The sequence below is a fragment of the Rhinopithecus roxellana genome, chromosome 3 (genome assembly GCF_007565055.1).
Source record: "Rhinopithecus roxellana isolate Shanxi Qingling chromosome 3, ASM756505v1, whole genome shotgun sequence".
In the NCBI taxonomy this organism is placed as follows: Eukaryota; Metazoa; Chordata; class Mammalia; order Primates; family Cercopithecidae; genus Rhinopithecus; species Rhinopithecus roxellana.
In genome coordinates, this window is record NC_044551.1 from 145,029,122 (window position 1) to 145,049,787 (window position 20,666).

Here is a 20,666-nt window from a genome sequence, read left to right on the forward strand (position 1 = left end):
ATGGATTAATGCCATTATTGCAGTAGTGGGTTCCTTATAACAGCATAAGTTTGGCCCCCTTTCCTCTCTTTCACGTCTATGTGTTGCCTTCCACCATGTTATGACAGAGCAAGAAGGGCCTCAGAAGATGTCAGCACCTTGATCTTGAACTTCCCAACCTCCAGAATTGTGAGAAACAGATTTATGTTCATGTACAAATATCTAGTTTCAGATATTTTGCTATAACAGCATAAAACAGAGTAAGATACCCCAATCTAACTTTTTTCCAGCTTATTATTCCAGGGGAAAAAAACTATTGATTTCTGCTTCGTCCTAGACAGTAGCTAAAGCAGCTTTCATGGTAAGATATTGGATTACCACCTTGAAGACTAAAACTAGGGAAGCTGGTGATCGAAGTGGAACATTCCCTGCACAACAAGTTAAAGTGGAACACTTAATCATGGTGATATCAAAGAGATGTTTGCACACCATATTCATTGCACTGTTATGCAAATAGCCAAGAGGTGGAAGCAACCAAAATGTCTACTGATGGACAAATGCACAAAGAAAATGTAGTATCTGCATGCTGCCGTTTCCTATTATTCACCCTATTAAAAAAGGAAATTCTATCACATGCTATCACATGGTTGAATCTTGAGGACATTACATTAAGTGAATTAAGCCATTCAAAAAAGGACAAATATTGAATGATTCCACATATAAGAGGTACTTAAAGTAGTCAAATTTGTAGAGATAGAAAGTAAAAAGCTAGTTGCCAGGGGCCGGGAAGAGAAGAAAATGGGGTATTATACAATGATTATAGAGTTGCAGCATGATGAAAAAGTTATAGAGATCTGTCGTTCAACAATACTATTGAGCTATACACTTAAAGATGGTTAGGATGGTAAGAAGAAGAAGGAGAAGAAAGATTCTCAAGGAGAGTTGTTTTGAAGTTTACTCAGTGCTAGAAAGCCCTAAGAGGACTACTAACAAGGTCTGCTCTACGGGGCTGCCCATGCTGTCAAAACAGGACAAAGCCTGTGCCTTCAGAAGCAGTGATGCCTCTTGCTCGCAGAAATGGCATTCACTGGCTGGGTACGGTGGCTCACACCTGTAATCCCAGCACTTTGACAGGCTGAGGTGGGTGGAACAGCTGAGGTCAGAAGTTTAAGACCAGCCTGGCCAACATGGTGAAAGCCCATCTCTACTAAAAATACTAAAATTAGCCAGGTGTGATGGTACGTGCCTGTAGTCCCAGCTACTTGGGAGGCTAAGGCAGGAGAATAGCTTGAACCCGGGAGGCAGAGGTTGCAGTGGGCCAAGATTGTGCCACTGCACTCCAGCCTGAGAGACAGAGTAAGACTCCATCTCAACAAAAAAAAAAAAAAAAAAAAAAAAAAAAGAAATGGCAGTCACCACTAGTGATTATCACCACACCTTTACTTACATATTCTTTTTGCCCAGAAGTTCTCCCATCTCCTCTTTCCAAACCACATATCTTTTGGCTCATGTCAAAGACACTTCTTGATTCTGCTCAACCAGATGTGATCTCCCTGCTCTTCAGCTTCCAAAGCACTCTATCTACACCTCTTACACCACCTGCCCATATAGTTATGTTGTGTCTCTATTATCCACATCACTAGAGTACAATGGTGAAGGTGCTATTTACCACTGTGGACTCTAGCGCACACGGTATCCTGCACAGAGAAGAGGTTCACTCAGTGACTCTTGAAGAGACTTTACTGTATCCTCATCCCAGCCGGAGGAGCAATCAAACCACAGCCTCCAAGCCACTAGTGTTGGACACTGAAATGTTTGTTCCTAAAGCTTTCCTAACTCAAAATAAATAAATAAAGAGAGAGAGAGAGAGAGAGAGAGAATCCCAACTTATCTCCAGATTTCTCCTCTCCTATCTACCACAGTGCAATAAAGAAGGTGAAAAAACTTGCCATGATCTGAAAGCTCCTGTACTTCCCATACCCTATGCCCCATTCCAGTCATTCCCTCCACAGGGTTTCCCAAGTACTGGGGCTGGGTGCAACCCTGAATGCACTTGTCAGCTTTTGCGCTGCCTCATTATTTCTGAGAAGAATCCATCATAATTTTGCTTAAGCTTGTTGTTCTAATGACTTTTTAATTATCTTCTCCCTTTCCTCCTCCATAGTTGCTAACTCGTCAATTTAAAGACTTTAAAAGAGTGCAACTTTTGATGATGACAACCACTCCAGTTAAAATTCCATTAACTACTTCACTCAGGGAGCTTACTTAAATGATCTGAGCTAGAAGCACAAAGAAGCTTCAAGCAGGTAGAAAGGCAAGCATCTGTGTATCCATCTGGGCAATCCACCTTGAAATTTGAACACTTTGTCTGATTTATTGCCCAATTTTTATTATATTATCAATAAGTCAGTTATTATACAGTTTTTTTAAAGCTGTTTGTAATTTCTCTGTGAATCATTTTTATTTTCATTACAGAAACACTGGACTTTAAAGGCAACAAGAATCACCTCTTCCAACCCTACACCGTACCAGGCTGAAAAGCTAAAGTGATGGAGAGAGGACCCTGGTTCAGTTCACTGTATATTTTATTTCATTCATTCATTTAACCAAAATTTACTACTTGTCAGGCACTGGCCAAGACACTGAGGGTACAGAGGTGAGTAAGATAGACTGCTAATCTCATGGAGCTTACATGGCAAAAGCGGCCAAGTAGAGGAAAGAACGAGTGCAAGGACCCTGGGGCAGGAAAGACCAACATATTTCTGACACAAAGAGGAAATCAATATGACAGTAGCCTAGTGGATGAGGGAGCGTGGCAGGAGCAGGGAGACAGGATCCATGTCTCACAGACCTGAAGGCCCTGGCAGGGAGAATGTACTTTATTCTAAGTGTGACAGGAAGTCAGTAGAGAATTGAAGCCAGAAAGTCTATGATCTAATCAACATTTTTAAAAAAATTATTTTGGCTACGTCACGAGCAATTAACACTGTCTCCAATTTGATTTCTCCCCTATACCTCTGCTATAACATGGAGCACTGTCCTCATAACTAAACTAAAAAAGCCATCGTGGTACTTCCAGCCTAGCTCATCCTCAGCAGAGAAAGGCTGGAGGTACACAGGTACCTAAGGCAAACAATGGAGGAGGAGAAGGCTCTGCAGCCTGAGCTCACAGGTGAGAGGACCCACAACCTCCCGGTGTGCAAAGCACCATGCTAGACTCTTTAGCCAACCAGTCTTAACCAAAGTCCAAGAACTCTCTAGCAGTAGCATTCAGATATGCTATTCTTCCACAGACAACTGACCACAATAAGCCTTTTACTACAGGGGCATAAGGACAACTAATCTTGCTTTCTGTTCCAGAAGGGCCAGAGGAATCTACAGGAATTTTCTCTTCTAACTCACCACTGAGCTCATTCTACTTTCTATGCAGAAGTATTAAAGTTGTAAAGAAAGGGAAGCAGGGTTCCAAAAGGAAGGGTGAGGAGGCAGGTGGCCAGCAAATGTGGGTGTAATTATGCAAATGCGCTAGATAATACCTTTTTGAATACTTCGTTTTAGCTTGTTACACAGATCCACGCGCGGGTTATCGACATTCTCTTCTACTGATCCCGGGCTTTGCTCTGGAGAAGACAGGCCTCTGCTGAGATCCAGTGGTATTTGACCAGTGTGTGGCGGTGGAGAGGCAGCAGGGCTCTGGGTCGTGGTGGTGGGACTGCTGGAAGTCGTCAGGTCCAATGCTCCGATCTTTGAGTTCAAGGGAGAAGTCAAAGACAGCTTTCTGGCCCTCACTGGGGAAGATGTTCTCGACACAGCCAATGGTGGTGGGGAAGAGAATTTGCGACACAGACGTGGGGATTTTCCATCCACCAAATGTTCACCTCTGTTGTTCTGGCTGGTAGCAAAAAACAATTCCAATGACCTTAAAATAAGAGCAAAAGTGGCTAAGAGATTGTAGCCAAGTGAAATGAATTCCCAGATGTCATTCAAGAACATGTTCCCTTCATTTATAGGCCACGATCTCATTGCACTTCTATCGCTGGACTTTCCTTAATCTAAATGCTACATGTATACCCTCCACCTGCCAAAGAAGCACAGACACTTATTAGCCATCGTCTAATCCCTTGCTACTAAACTGTGGTGCAAACACCAGCATTGGGATCTCTGGGGAGCTTGTTAGACATTCAGAACTCAGGCTCCACTCCGGGCCTGCTGAATCAGAGCCGGCAATTTAACAAGACACCCTCCCCCCACCACATGCAAGCTGATTCTTATGCATATTAAAGTTTTAAAATCATAATTGTCAAAAAAAAAAAAAAAAAAAAAAGAAAAGCCGAAAGCCATGGAGTTCATTTCCAAATAATCACAGAGCAAGCAAAGGCCAATTGGAGATTTCAGGTTTTCAACTTTGTGCCTGGGGAACTCTGTGTGACCTTTACATATGGCCTTCTGCTGGAGGGGCATGGTATTTTCAGAAGCAAGCTAGTACACCCTAGGATCTGCTTTGCAGAGCTGGCCGGCATGGTGACTCCTGAACGAAGAGGGCCATATGCTAATGACAGGCAAATCTCTAGCGATAAGTGTACCTGACGGGGATGGAGGTGAAAGGCCTCTTGTATATGTCAGAGAGTTTCCCCAGCACCACAGCGGCAGTAGTGAAAATACGATAGGTGTGCAGAAAGGTGTTGAGGAAATCGATACTAAGAAACCGCAAGTCTGTCAGTCGTTCCAAGAGGCGCTCCACGCTGGCATAACGGATCTGGGGCACTTTGCAAGAGTTGAGTGTTTTACTGAAGCAAATGTCAGTGTCGTCTTTATGAAGGCGGGCATCAGACCTACATGCAAAGGCAGGAACATGATGGTAAAACCAGGAGGAGGCTTTCCCCTCGGCCACTGAGTATTTCAGCATTTGTTATCACACACTCAGGAGTGGGCTTCTCACTGCATTTGATAGGAGACAGATGATTGCACAGTTGTCCCTCAGTATCCTTGGGAGATTGGTGCCTTGATCCCCCCACCATATTAAAATCCACAGACGCTCAAGTCCCTGATATGAAATGGTATAGTATTTCCAAATAACCTATGCACAACCTCCTGTATACTTTAAATCATCTCTAGATTACAACACTTAAAACAATGTGAATATTATGTAAAATGCTGTTATCCTGTATTTTAAAATTTGTATTTTTTTATTGCTGTATAGCTATTTTTTGTTTTTCTTTCTTCCAAATATTTTGGATCTGCGGTTGACTGGCAGGTAGAGGGCTGATTGTGTATGTCTATATGACATACATACATATCAGCATAGGCAGGGTTATGAAAACATCAAGTTTATTATAATTTAGGAAAGCCAGAATTAATAATGGAGGAGGTAAATAATAATTTGTCTCACTTTGTGGATTCCTTCTCTCAAATTCAGTCATGTTTTATTAGGAAGATGAAGCCAAAGGCCCTCTTTAGGAGCAGGGGAAAGCATTGCTTATGCCCTTAAAGCAAAATATCAAAAGTGTGCATAAAAAGTATTGGGTGATACCTCCCACAATAGGGGAACACAGATATCACTGCTATATCTGCAGTTATGTCTTTTCCCTGACTTCTAATTTTGCACATTTGTGCTTTCCTCCCTTTCTTTTTTTTATTAAACTGATGGATATAGGGTTAGGTATTTTGCTCTCTAGAATCCGCTTTTTTTATTTATCCCTTCTACTGTTTTTTATATTGTATTAATGTCTGCTCTTATTTCCTTCCTACACTTTCCTACAGTTTAGTCTCTCGTTCTTTTTCTAAGCTCTTGATTTGAGTGCCTAATTTGTTTATTTCATTCTTCCTGGCTTATTAATGACTTTTTAGGATATCTATTTTCTGAATACTGTTTAATCCACAAGTTTCAAGTGTGATATGTTATGTTTTTATTATGTTTTCAAAATTCTGTGGTATTAAAAATGTCTTCACTTAGAAAAAGGTAATGGGTGAAGGATATTCCCCCTGAATAGCACCTACCACTGCCACCCTGCAATCCGCTGCTTTTGTCATTCTGTCAAACCTCCCATCTGGCTGCCCCAACCCCTCGCCTTCAGACCATTGCACTGGCAGCTTCTCCAAGTGGACAACGAGGACTGCCAGTAGCCTTCACTTCCCCTTCTGAGACTACTTGTTTGCCTTCACTGCAGCATTTCAGAACAGGCGATCAATGAAGTCCTGAATTTCACCACTTGATTAAAGGATCTGCTACAGGGTCAGTGACGTTCAGTGAGCCAATTGCTTGCTGAGAATCCATTGGCTGAGAATCAGTTGGAGTGCCCTTAATTAGCCCTTTCAGCGCTTTGAGGGATTTGAAATTATATATTTATTTTATTTCGGATAAAAAGGAATCAATTGCTTTCTTAGCTTGCTCTTAGAAATGTCCCAGCCCAAAGTACGCTCAGTGCAGGTGGAAGTACTTCATCTGCAAGCCTGAAAGAGCATTTTCAAGGAGCAGCTTCCCCCTGCCAAGGAATTGACTGGGGTGGCCCATTAGCTTGAGTTACATTACTGATCTTGAAATGCCCAAGTGCATCTTTTGAGATTCTTGAAAATAACAAGGCACTTTCTTCCACTCACTATGTGTCCCTCAACCAACTTTATTTTTCTGGTTCTTAATTTGCTCATGCATAAAAAGATCTCAGAAAATTTTGTGAATCCATCAGCCTGTCCAGAAGATGGCTGAGCTAGATAATCACTTGTTATCCCATCATTTTCCACCAAAAAAATTTCTATTTTCTAAGAAAGTTGAGATCAAATATTATTAAAAGAAAGTCATAGTTTACATACCCTATAAAGGGACATTTTCACCTAATAAGCGTCATGATTTTCACATTCTATTCGTAGTTTTGAGCTTTGCATCTTTTGACTATAATTAGCTTATTTGAAACACTAGGACAAAAAATGTGTTGAAGCCAGCATGAAATTAAAATAAAACTGACTAATTACACTACTTTCCTTCAAAATCGTGATTGCATTTTCATTTTAAGTAAAGAAATTAAATATTATGAAATTATTTAGTTTTCTTTTATTACACTGAGTAGAATCTTACTTTATTTCCTAAGAGACTCTCAAGAAAAATATAATACATTACTGAAGTCTCCTATGATAACAGCAACTCCTCTTTGGTAAACACAAGAACAATCTTGAGAGATCAAACCCATATCATCTATTATAATTGGTAAGTTTTAAAAGGAAGTGAGTGCTTACAAAGTGATGCCCTGTCAGTAACAAGACACGGTTATAATAGGATAATTTTTCTAACTCTGAGAAATGTTGAGTTTTTTCTTCATGGTTTATAGATAGGGAAATAGATACATAGGGAGGAATATAAACTTCAGGGTAGAATGGAGCCATCAGAAGGAACAGAGATTGCAAAATCTCTTTCCTCTGATTGAGGATAATCAGGCTCAGTAAGGCTGGGAAAAAATAGTAGTACATATATAAAACTTCACTCTGCCTTGGGAATAAAACTAGTGTATTATAGATATGTTGGATTTAATAGAAAATCTTTACAGTCCAAGATACAGGTTTCTGTCCTAACAGGAGAACAATTCCAACTCATTAAGTGTCACCTCTGTGCACCCAAAGGCAGAAAAGTCCTGGTCTGTATGTAAGTGGTTACACAAATGAGATTGGACATGGACACTGGTAAACTGCCATGGTGGGGGACAAAAGATGCAATTGGGTGCCAGCAACAACTGGTCAGGCACAAAACTGAAGTCTTCATTAGTATTAATTTTATTTTTTTAATGGAGTCTCACACTGTTGCCCAGGTTGGAGTGCAATGGCGTGATCTTGGGTCAGTGCAACCTCTGCCTCCCAGGTTCATGTGATTCTCCTGCCTTAGCCTCCTGAGTAGCTGGGATTACAGGCACCCACCACCAAGCGTGGCTATTTTTTTTTTTTTTTTTTTTTGTATTTTTTAGTAGAGATGGGGTTTCACTATGTTGGCCTAGGATGGTCTCAAACTCCTGACCTCATGATCTGCCTGCTTCAGCCTCCCAAAGTGCTGGGATTACAGGCGTAAGCCACTGTGCCTGGCCACTATTAATTTTTAATGTCAACACAATGTATGTGTAGTGGGCATACAGCTGCCCTAGAGTTTAGTGGCTTAGAACTTGTCTGCACTTTCTCACTTACACATTCTAATTCCAAGGCAGGTGGACTTTCATGGTTGTCTAACCACCAAGAAAGTGCTTTCAAATACAATGAAAATCATATATACCCTTTTGGAAAATATCAAAATTAAAATTCTGTGGTAGAAAATTAATAAGAAAACTCTAACCCAATGATGTGAATTCAAAAATTAAGTCATAGTTTGGACTTTTTGACTTAATATTCTACATTTATTATTTATCTTAACATTATAACATTTTAACTAACCTCATTTCAAATATCACACTGAATTCAAAACCTAGAAAATTGAATGTAAAATGAATTTTGCCCTAGAATTTAAAATGGCCCTACCCAAAATATTTTAAAATTTGACTAGTAATGTAAAACACTATCATCCTTTTATCATTTATATTTTTCTGTAGCATTGATTGCACCAGTATTATGTACTCTGCCTTCATGTGATATAATAATAAGTTTTAAAACTTGTACCATTGGGATGATGCTAACTGTAGTTAATATCTGTCAGAATAGGAAAGTCTTCCTTCTAAAGTTAATGTTATTTATTGCTTCAGCATAAACAGTTCAGACTTCAAAATATCCACATAAAAAGCCATAAAAGACAAACTTTTTTTTAGTTTCAAGTAACTTGTTTTATAAACATAGAACGCTTTTAAAAATATATTTTACTCTTAGAATTTGGAATGAAAATAACCAAGAAAATGAGAGTAATGAAAAATGTGGTTAGCTTCAAAATACTCCCAAGACAATTTCTGAATTTGAAAACAAAGTATATGGAGACAAAATCATGAATACAGACAGCTCTAGCACACAGTTACTGATAACTTTTCATTTTAAACCAGAGCTTTCCTAGTGGAAAATTGTTAAGATTTACTTTGTTAAAAACAGCTAGAGCAGGATGGCAGCCCTAGGCAAATAGCCTCTGGGGCAAAGCATAAATAGGCAGTGGGTGGACAGCAAAGCCACTTGATTCATGTTATCTAAATGTAAACATATCTGAATGGCCAAATCTGGGTAATATGATTCATACCCAATGGGAGGATTCATACTCAATGGGGCAGCCACACCTTGGTCCACCCTCTGAACTTGGCACATCTGGGTGTCACTATTATTATTATTATTATTATTATTATTATTATTATTTATTTGAGACGGAATTTTGCTCTTGTTGCCCAGGCTGGAGTGCAGTGGTGTGATCTTGGCTCACTGCAACCTCTGCCTCCTGGGTTCAAGTGATTCTCCTGCCTCAGTTTCCCGAGTAGCTGGGATTATAGGCCTGCCACCACGCCAGGCTAATTTTTTGTATTTTTAGTAGGGATTGGGTTTCACCATGTTGGCTAGGCTGGCCAGGCTGTTCTCGAATTCCTGAACTCAGGCCTCGGCCTCCGAAGTGCTGGGATTATAGGCGTGAGCCACTGCACCTGGCCTACTATTTTAAATTTTATATTCAACTTGAACATCTTAGGATTTTGTCCTGAGTGAAGATATATGTAACAGTATAAAAAACAATTTTTCTATGCTATGAGTTAGTAAAGTGTGAATGTGAAAAATCATTTTGATAGTCTTATTTATAATGGAATCATATGAATCACTGTGTTCCTGTCAAGAAACATATTCTCAATAAGAAGCAGAATTCTATGGATGCAGTATTTTATTCAAGGTTTTACATGCTCTGCCAATTTAATCTTGATTAAAATGTAAAGGAAAGGATTCTCACACTTACTTAATCATATGTGGCACAGTGACTTTGGAATTCTCTTCAAACACTATAGTCATTAAACCATTACATCGTATATTGTCCACACACTGTGAAATAAAAAGTTGACAATTACAACCCACATGAAAGTCTAGGCAGGTCATATATTCCCACAATCGTTTATAGCTATAGCCAAAAGAATCAATTCAATTTCTCTCTCTCTCTCTCTCTCTCTCTCTCTCACACACACACACACACACACACACACACACACACACACACGGAGCAGGTAAATATTACACACTGATGAATAGCTTCAGTATTCAGATACTAAAACTGTACCAACTAACTGCCTGACAAATACCTGAGGACAGATACAACAGCTGTATTTTCCCTGAATGTATTTCCCAAGAATTCTGACCACAGCGTCACTTTGTCACAATTCTTTGGCAGCTCCAACACTACTTGAGAGGTGACCGGGACCTGACCATCATCGCTCTTGCTATATTCATTTTCTGCAACCAGGGGGTGGTATGGAGTAGTCAGATTAGAAATAGTGGCTTCCTAAGATGGAATTCATCTTCTGTCTCACTAGTAAGCTCTGCCTCTGCTTCTCAGGTATTCTTTCCAATAAATTCCCACATTTTACTAGTACCTCTGGCAGCCCCTGTTGATACTAAGGCTGTTTGGTGAAGGGACCATGTGTGATTTCTCCTGTCTCTGGCATGCTTAAAGCCACGTATCATCTTTTTCTCTTTTCCAAGGGAGAGTTCAGGAAGCTGTGCTAATTTTCTCTGCCTTCGTTATTTAATCTATGCCTTATCAATTTAAATTTTCTCTCTGCAATTATTTTGGGTTAGAGAAGAATTTATTTTAAATTATACATATTCCCTTTGAACAAAACAGGAAAATGAAAAAAAAAATCAATTTTTAAAACAAAAAATTGCTTCTAGTCCCTATGACACTATACAGTACTTTGTGGCTATAATTAAATAGTGCAGTGAAGCTGATTGCAATGTGACCTCACATAGGTCCTGAACTCAGGGTCTACCCTAAACACCAATGTACTAATAAAAGAGTGAATATGCAGGTAAGAAACTTTAGATCACTGGAATTCTGACTATTCAGTCTACTTAGTATTTCAGCCATGTTCATACTTGTTGTTCCTTAAAACTTTGTTTTCCTCACATCTTATGCCATTACTTCAACTACAAAGCATAAAGGATGCCACTTGTGGGAAGAAAGTAAAATATTTTTAAGTTCCCCTTCAATATATTTCCTTAAGCTACAGCATCTGGAAGTAATTTGGAGTTATATTTTTATATAAATAATTATGATCATCGACCATAAATTTGGCCATTTTTGCTTATATGTGAATTTATGCTCTACCTTATCCCACAAGTGGATTACAAAAACACATATAATAAGACAAAGTTAAGATAAGTGAGAAAATCAGAGGTGATTTAGATAAAGGATGGCAAACAATAAGACGAAGCCTGAAATGAAGCCACCACACATACTTTATGTTGAGAGCACTTGCCAGAAGTGGGCCTCAAAATTAGCAGGGCTATGGAGTAGTCAACTCAAAGAGGGACTCAGTGTTAGCTACGAAATTCACACTTGAGTAGAAGGTCAATTAATCCTAGTCTAGGACCAGACAGGACAATTATCTCATGGGTTCTCATCAAGAGAAATATTGAATAATGTAGTGAACAATGTCCTCAACAATATCTTATTATTTTTTAGAGACACTCTCATTCTGTTGCCTAGGCTGGAATGCAGTGACACAATCATAGCTCACTGTAACCTCAAATTCCTAGGATCGAGTGATCCTCCTGCCTCAGCCTCCTAAGTAGTTGGGATTACAGGTGTGTGCTACCACACTGAGATTTCTTTTGTTTTGTTTTGTTTTGTTTTTAAATGTAGGGACAGGTTCGTGCTATGTTACCCAGGCTGGCCTTGAACTCCTGGGCTCAAGCAATCCTCCCATCTTCGCCTCCCAAAATTCTGGGATTACAGGTGTGAGCCACCTGTATTGTTGAGCCACAAGATATTGTTGCACCTGGCCAACAATATCTTTAAATAACTACGAGTTTTGGCAAACTGTTTTGTATAAACAGTTGAAAAATACAAATCCAAACATACAACCCTGTGGTAGACCCCAAAGACTGTGACCCAGAGGCCCATCCTTCCTCTGCTGGTCTGATTGCAAGCACAGGTTTCACACTCTCTAGAAAAGAGCACAGGCTGCTCTTCTTCACACTGAAGAGATGCTGCTTTTCTTATCCTAGTTTGTGTAAGTCTTGAGCATCAGGAAGTTGGAAATAGTATTTTCCCACAAATCCTGAAACTGCTGCATCCTGTGTGTCCAGTTATGTAGAGTCAGTGTTTCAACCAGCAAGCCAAGCTGCCAGTAAGTGGGATATCTTCTTGTGCCCGAAGAAAGGCCACACTGCCTCTCTATGGGAAAGCTCTCAGTCAGGGCCTGATGAAAATACACATCAAGGGCCCTGTTTCAAAGTGGGGACATACATGGAAGAATGAAGAGATGGGGATGGCTGGTGCATGCATTCATAATGAAGAAAGTAAGAGAGAGGACAGAGGAATCAGTTGGAGGCAGGCTACAGAGAAGGGAGTCTTGAATTTTAATTTTATCCTATAGGCAGATGGGAAGCTAATGAGGGTTTCTAAGCAGCTCCCTTATGCTGAAACATCTAAACTGACTTCATGGTGGTATTCATTCAATGAAAAAGAGGCGAGAATGAATGGAGACCCAAGGGATCATTGGAATATTGAGTCTGTAATTGAAATGATTCATACCTCCCCTGAGGCAGACTGTGGGAATAAAGAGAAAAGGGTGGACATAAATATTTTGAAGAAAGGAATAATAAAAGTTGATGAATTACTGAATAAAAGCAAGAGAAAAAACAAGGTAAGATCAAAGATGGCCATGGTTATAAGGCAATTTTAAACTTTCTGATGCAAATATATTTAAAAGTAATAAAACATAGCCAAATGTCTTTCCAATCACCCAGAGTTTAAACAAAGTTAAACAGTCAATGTTTTGAATTCTCAAGAGCACCAAGAAGGCACATTGATTACATGGCATTGGGATTTTACTAAATATCTGTCTTACAACTGCATTTATCAAGTACTTACTATGTGAAGACACTGGGCTAAGTACTGGGAAATGAGGACAAAGAGAAGAAAAGTAATATATGAAAGAGCTTTGAAGATGAATAAGGCAAGCCACTTCAAATTCACTTTCCTAATCCCGATGGGGACAAAATGGATTAACATCATCCCTGTTCTTCCCAAGCTATGTGGCAGGGTCGGGGGGTGGGGTAATGAGGAAAAGGATTGGATGGGGAGAGGGGTTGCACACTGACAAGGGTAAATGCTCCTTCACCCAGCGACCTTTCTAGCTATTCCTTAGACTTCTTTTCACTCTCAGTGTTTCTGAATCACAACGAGGAAGCCCCTTGGGGAACCAACACAGAAAGTGGGAAAGTAGACATGGTGTTTGGTGACACCTGTGGGAAATGAACAATGTTCCTTCAATTTCCTTCAACATTCTAAGCAAATGACATCGTTACTGAGACGACAGCCTTAGAATGACTACACCATCAAGAACAGAGGTGAGGTAATGGGGAGACCACTTAAACTCAGCCCAGAGCTCCCACAGAGCTTCAGAGACAACCACACTATTTAAGTGGAGCCCAGACAAGGTGGGGATGGGCACTGGAGGTGGCCAGAGTCACAGACCTGGGTCATAAAGAAGTATCTCTGTCTTGTCCTGGACAGGGGGTCAGAAGGCAGAGATTTAACTCGTTTCTTAGGGATTCATAGTCCAAACCCCTGGGGAATACAGGAATTAGGTCTGGAAATCCAGGAAATGTACCACTGGAGATGAGTTCAAAGGGCTTGTCATCCTACCTGCACCAACAGTCAGAGAATGGAAGGGCAGAGCTACCTGGCAGCCCATCAAAGCTACAGGATACCCACAATCACAATATCTTAAGATGCAGTTTCCTGGGGGCTGACTTTGTCTACTTCCCTCCTCTTAGAAACCAGAAGGGAAGCAGCTTTTGCTTTTTGAAAGAGGGAACCAAGAGGAAGGGGGTCTCAAGACCAATCTGCCCAGTTCACTTGCCCAGGAAACTCTACAGGGCTGAAAGTAGTAGGGAAGACAGTCAGCTTCCATAGTCCACAACAGAAGCCATGATGTGTGACCCAAGTGCCAAGGAGTGAGAGATGAGCCCACTCCAGGGAGCTGAAATAGAACGTTTTCTCCTGTTCCCAACATAAGAAGCAAGTGCTTTCCCCTCCTTCATCCTTCATCTATGGTACCAATCCAGAGTTTAGCTGTGTGTCTCTTCTGTTTTCCAGGATCTGGAAAGGTTTTGTGGAGAAAAACAGAAGAGACACACTGAGACATTTTTTGATCAGCTACAGTGTTACATATAAACAGCTTAGTCAGAATACTGCATAAAATTTGACAGAGAAAAAAATAAAATAAATCTGGCTTTTCATACCTAATATGAATATACATAGAGTACTACTTTGGCTGGAGTAATATTTAACTTGAAAAACCATGTAATTATACAAAAGAGAATTGGAAAGGGGAAATAATACATTAAAAATTATCACAAAAAAGATGAAAAATGAAGGGTGAAGAATTTTATTACTATTAAGCTATTTATTTTTTAAATAAATTATTCATCTACAAAATAGGAAAGAAGAGGTCTTCATTTGTTTCTCCTCTCTCTCTCTTCACAAATATAGGAATTTATAGTTTGAAATTTAGGAGATATAGGCAAAAATGAATATAGACTTTTATTTTTCATCTTAATGTTTTTATTTTTTATTATTAAATAATTCAAATATACGTAAAATAATGAGCCATCCACATACCAGCCACTAGACTTAACTAATATTAACACTTTCCCATATTTTCTATAGATCATTGTTTTTCTATAAAGGATATAAAACACTATAAACATAGTTAGATCCTCCTCTTTTTTTCCATTCCAATAGGGTCTTTCTACTCTGGAAGCAATGACTATCTTGAAGCTGATGGATATCCACTTGTCCTTCTTTCATTCCTTGTTTCTTATTTTACTATATATTTGTGTATCTGCCCATCATAAAGTACAATATTATTTGCATTTAAATTTTTTATATAGATGCTTGTATTCTTCTCACACAACATTGCTTTTAAGATTTGTTCATATTGATATGCATAGTTTGTTCATTCATATTAACTGCTATATATCCCACTAGATAAACATAATTACAGTTTAGTCGATCTCATATATGTACACATTTAAAAGGTTTTCATTTTCTGCTATAACAAAGATACAGTGACTATTACAAATTTCTCCTTGTGAAAAAGTTTTTTCCTATCTTTTAATTTTTCAAAGGCAGTCTGTCTTTTTACCTTTTGAGATTTTTCTTTTTGTGTTTTGTCTTCTATAGTCTTACCTCGACGTGTCTAGATGAGGTTTTTATTTGAGTTTATGTAGCTTGGAATTTGGTATGTTTCTTCAGTATGAGGATTCGTATCTTTCATCCACTTTTAAAATTCCTACTCATTTTCTCTTTGAAGACTGCATCTTTTCTATTCCCTAAAATCTTTCTTTCTGCAATTCTCATTCCAGAAATGTATATTGGGCCTTCTAACTCTATCCTCCCTCTGATTTTCTCATATTTGCCATCTCTTTATCTCTCTTTGCTGTATTTGAGGTAATTTCCTAGAATATAGGATCTATATTCTATATAGCTATATAGAATACAGATATTCTATAGCTATCTCTATATAGTTATATTCTATCTATAGCTATATAGAATATAGCTGCATTGTATCTATAGTTATATAAAATATAGCTATACCTATATTCTATACCTATATATAGGTATAGAACCACATACCTATATATATTATCTGGTTCTTAATCATCTCACTAGCTATGGTTGATCCACTGTCTTTAATAAATTTTCAATGAATTTCTCATGAACATGTAATGTTGTGGTCCTGCAGTTTCTAGTTTTAGATTTTTCTATGTGGTTCTTTGACAGGTCAGCCTGGTTTTTCTGCATAGTGATCTCTTCTTTCCTTATGATTTTTTTCTTTCTTTTATAGTTTTATTATACTTTAAGCCTTGTTATTTTATGGTCTTTTCCAAGTTGTCACCCCATTACTTGAGGTTCTTGTAGTGCTAATTCTACTGCTATCCATGCCTGCTAAGTCTCACTCAAGATAAATAATTTACTCACAAGATTTGTAATTTTTAATCTGAGCACATGTCATGAGCCCCAGATTGTAGAAGTGTTGCTAATGGAGTGGCTTTGTGTTTCGGGCTGCACGCATGCTTGGGATTTCAACATTCAAAAGTTATTTTTAAAACAATTTCTCAGTTTGGCATTTACACCATGTGAATAAGTCTGATTTCAAATCTGTAGGCCAGAGACACGTTCTTTTTTTTCTTTTTGTGAGACAGTCTCACTCCGTCACCCAGGCTGGAGTGCAGTAGCATGATCTTCACTCACTGCAACCTCCACCTCCTGGGTTCAAGTGATTCTCCTGCCTCAGCCTCCTGAGTAGCTGGGACTACAGGCATGTGCCACCATGCCTGGCTAATTTTTGTATTTTTAGTAGAGATGGGGTTTCATCATGCTGGCCAGGCTGGTCTCAAACTCCTGACCTCAAGTGATCCACCCGCCTCAGCCTCCCAAGTGCTGGGATAATAGGCATGAGCCACCGCATCTAGCCACATTCATTTTTAAAAAGAAGATTTTTAAAAATTCAGAACCCAAGACAAAGACAAACTTCTTTCTTTCTTTCCTTGGGTCAAAGGGTACAGTTTTTTAGGTTCTTGTTTCACAAAGGGAATACCCTTTCAATGCCCAGGCTTTAAATAGAGAACTTGATTAATGGGCCTTAGGCCAACTCTTGCCCTCTTTATATGTTAATACTACTAGGACACGGAACTAATATCTAGTCTAAAACCATTCCCAAGTCTGTAAGTCTTTCACTTTAAATTCCCTTGTTTCTGGCAACAAGAGATTTCCCTTCCTATCTGTAAATATACCTACACATTAAAATTTTTTAGTTTTACTGATTTTATGTGTTAAACATTTCTGTTTTTATAGCAAGAGGGGACCTAAATCAGCTTAGTTCTCCATACTACCAGAATTGGAACTTGAAATAAATGTTTTAAACTCAAAAGAGGAGATTTATGTGACCATTTCTGCACATCTCATTATCCAGTGTCAAGTCTCATTCATAAATCTTTCTGAGTCATTGTCAAGCCTTAAAATTATTTTAGGAATAAAAGGAAATTTTTACTTTCACTCAAGTTTCAGGAGAACAAAATATATATTCAATCCAAACCATACCTCAAAAGACTATGTAATGAATAGTCATATTTTAAGTTATTTAAAAAGGTCTTTGATAATTAGCACACAACCTTTAATCTATCCATGAGATGGATGGGTGGATAGATAGATGCATGGATGGAGAGAGAGATAGAGAGAGGATAGATAGATAGACAGATAGATAGATAGATAGATAGATAGATCTTATTATGATGTATTTATAATAGGGGAATGGTTTTCAAAATGAGTTCCTCGTCCCCAGACTTCAGGGACATCCCCAGGCTGCACAAACAGGAATGTGAAAAAAAGAATGGCTCCTGGAGTCTCTAGGTCTACCAACTTTATTTCAACCAGAGCATTCTGCTTTTATCTTACTTCCATTTGGGACTTGGAGTAATGCTGCAATGAAGAAAGAGTTCTGCTCTAGAAAAAAAGTTTAACTACAATAGAATTGGTATATGTGAGTGTGTACATGAACGGCCTTACAGAGGAAGGTGTGGCATACATTTATGGTTATATAAGCGTGTACCCTGGTTGTTGGGAAGAAGTGATGCCTACATACAGTTCTTAATTAAGAAATATATTCAAACAAGCAGGGTTTCAGATATCTTTAATGTCATCTTGAATTTGTGTGAATTACAATAAACCTTGAAGTTAACAGGAGAACAAAATTAGATTCCTAGATCATAGATAGTCTAGTTCAGTTTGTAATGGGTGGAATGGGATCTGGGAATACGTATGTTCACAAAAGCCCCAAGTGATTTTGAAGCAGCTGGTCTTTGGACAAGTATTGAGAGTGACTTCTCCACCAAGAGTTTTTCAGGGTCTTACTTAAGGCAGTACCTATTTAAAGACCAGTGGTCTACTGTGTTACCATATTTTCCACCTTCCTGATACTTCTAAGTACTGGCAAAAGATAGGTTAGAATCAATTTTTTAAATTCACCTTTTTATGTTGAAGAAGAAAATTCCCTTTTGATTTCTGAGAAGCTATTTTTAGGGAGAAAGCATGTCCAGGGTGCTACAAATTTGTCTACACAGGTCTATATTTTGGGATATCTATCCAAACCAAGAAGCTCAGAGGTAAATTTTAATTCTGCATTTTAGTTAATAGCCATAATTACAGTGGATCTGTTTAATAAACCATTATGTATGACAGTGAGACAAGCACAAATGAATGTGCTTTATTGAAATAAATAGTCAAATCTTCAGCCTCCAATCATTCCCTATAAATAGATGAAAAAGGGGAAGAATGATTGGTTGAGACCATTAGCCACTTGTACTTTTTGCTGGAGGCGCCAACAGTTAATTATGGCCTTACTGGTGTAACTAAGAGTGTGATTAATCATTCAAGCAATCGTTCCTTCTAAAAATTACAGCTTCAGAGAGAGAGAGACCTGGCAAAGCTAAAAGTCTTAAGTTTTGTAGAGTTTCTTATGGAAAACTGGGATTGTAGCAATACTCAGGAACCACTTTATCATCCTAAAAAAAGAGCTACCTATGATTAGTATAATACAACACAATAGCTTAGCAAGGTGGCTTCAAATCAAGCCAGAAAAAGTAAGATTTAGAAAAATAGTGGCCAGGCACAGTGCCTCATGCCTGTAATCCCAGCACTTTGGAAGGCTGAGACGGGTGGATCACGATGTCAGGAGATCGAGACCATCATGGCTAACATGGTGAAACCCCGTCTCTACTAAAAATACAAAAAATTAGCCGGGTGTGGTGGCGGGTGCCTGCAGTCCCAGCTACTTGGGAGGCTGAGGCAGGAGAATGGTGTGAACCTGGGAGGTGGAGCTTGCAGTGAGCTGAGATCCGGCCACTGCACTCCAGCCTGAGTGACGGGGCGAGACTCTGTCTCAAAAAAAAAAAAAAAAAAAAAAAAAGGAAAAGAATAGAAAAAAAGAAAAATAGTGACAAAAATTAAAAAGACAAAATAATGGAGAACATATATATTCATAATCTAAATAGAAAGAAAATGTTCACTTCCCTAGTCTAAGGCCAGTGCCAGTGAATTACTGTCTATCAGTATAAAAAGACAGAAATAGTTGAAAATGTGAATCTCATTGATAATTACAGAAATGTAAATTAAAACCACTAGAAAGCAAAAACACTTTTCCATTAAATAGAAAAATGTGATAAATGTGACAAATTCAACATTGGCAAGACTCAGAAGACAATTACATAGGTACCTTGTTGATGATGTAGTAAAATTATAACTTACATATTTCTTGAAGGAACTGTGGCAGTCTGTCACACCAGGAATCATAAAATAAGGAGAATGATCAGGGTTTTTACACCAGCCTTATAGTCTAACTATACACCAACAAGGGACTTTAAAAGAAGGGAAAAACTCCCACACAAAGATGTTTAGCACCTCATTATATATTAATCCTCAAACTTGGAAACAGTTCATATACTCAATGCTCAATTGTTCAGAAAAAGCTATAAAAGCAGTAAATTGATGCAGTTGAATATATTTAATATAATGCAGATGAACAATAGATAACCAATATGAATATGAAGAGTTTATAGGAATATAGAAAGAAGTAAATGAGGTAAAAAGCAAACATGATATATGTATACACTGAGACGCAAACTGTACAATTATTTCTGTACAGCAAGATTGTGGAGACTTTAGAGATGGAAACAGTTCATTCTTCAGGACAGAGGTTCTTTAATTGTGCTTATGGAGCTTATGGAGTTTAGAATGGCATCTGGAATGTGAGTTAAGGAATCTGCATTTAAAACAGTCCTCACGTAATTCTAATATAGGTTATCTGTGGAAGCTATTTTGATAAACATTTTAGTGTGTTGGGTGTTGGGAATATTTCTAGTTCATTTTTGTGTCCATATTTTCACATATACACAATAAAATATTAAATAGGACATTTCAAGCATTCAGTAAGCTTATCTTCTTAATAATGAATATGTCCAGAAATACACTTGAGAGACTAATTCTATGAATGGATATGTAATCTCTCCTATAACAGGAAAATGCTTGAAGCAGAGAATGAAGCCAGCTGAGATATAGGCTTCTGGGCAGCAGACTAGGCTCAGTCAAGAGCACAGCACTCTGTCCCTACCACCTACCCACCTACCATTCAAACCCCACACCAGCAAAATCACTAAGTATACTAGAACAATCACTACTTCACACAGCCTTTGGCAGCAGTTGACACGTGACCACTCCCTCCTCCTTGACACGTTTTCTTTACTCAGCTGCTAAGACACCATATCCTCTTGGCTGTCCTCCGGCTGCACTGGTGGTTCCTTCTTGGTCCTCTTCACTATTCTCCCTGACCTGACCCCTTTCTCAGTCTGCAGCCCTCTTCTACCTACGCATAATCCCTTAGTGATCTCAACAGTCTCACATCCTTAAATACCACCCAAATGATGTAGTATCTTCCACCCAGACCTCCCTCTAAATGCTGGACTTCTATATCCCACTGCTTATTTAT

The 20,666-nt window shown here is 38.7% G+C and overlaps 1 protein-coding gene across 4 annotated transcripts in view; it reads right to left on the reverse strand.

Moving 5' to 3' along the window:
* RASGRF2 (Ras protein specific guanine nucleotide releasing factor 2) overlaps positions 1 to 20,666 on the reverse strand; it is a 275,484-nt gene that overhangs the window by 113,019 nt on the left and 141,799 nt on the right. For 3 of the 4 annotated variants that reach the window (XM_030926934.1, XM_030926936.1, XM_010386024.2), the window contains exons 13-15: positions 9,857 to 9,939; positions 4,563 to 4,811; positions 3,516 to 3,898 (exon numbers count right to left, since the gene is read on the reverse strand). In XM_030926934.1, the coding sequence (XP_030782794.1) occupies positions 3,516 to 3,898; positions 4,563 to 4,811; positions 9,857 to 9,939 (715 nt within the window). The remainder of the gene's footprint in view (positions 1 to 3,515; positions 3,899 to 4,562; positions 4,812 to 9,856; positions 9,940 to 20,666) is intronic. The other variant, XM_030926935.1, reaches the window with a different exon arrangement.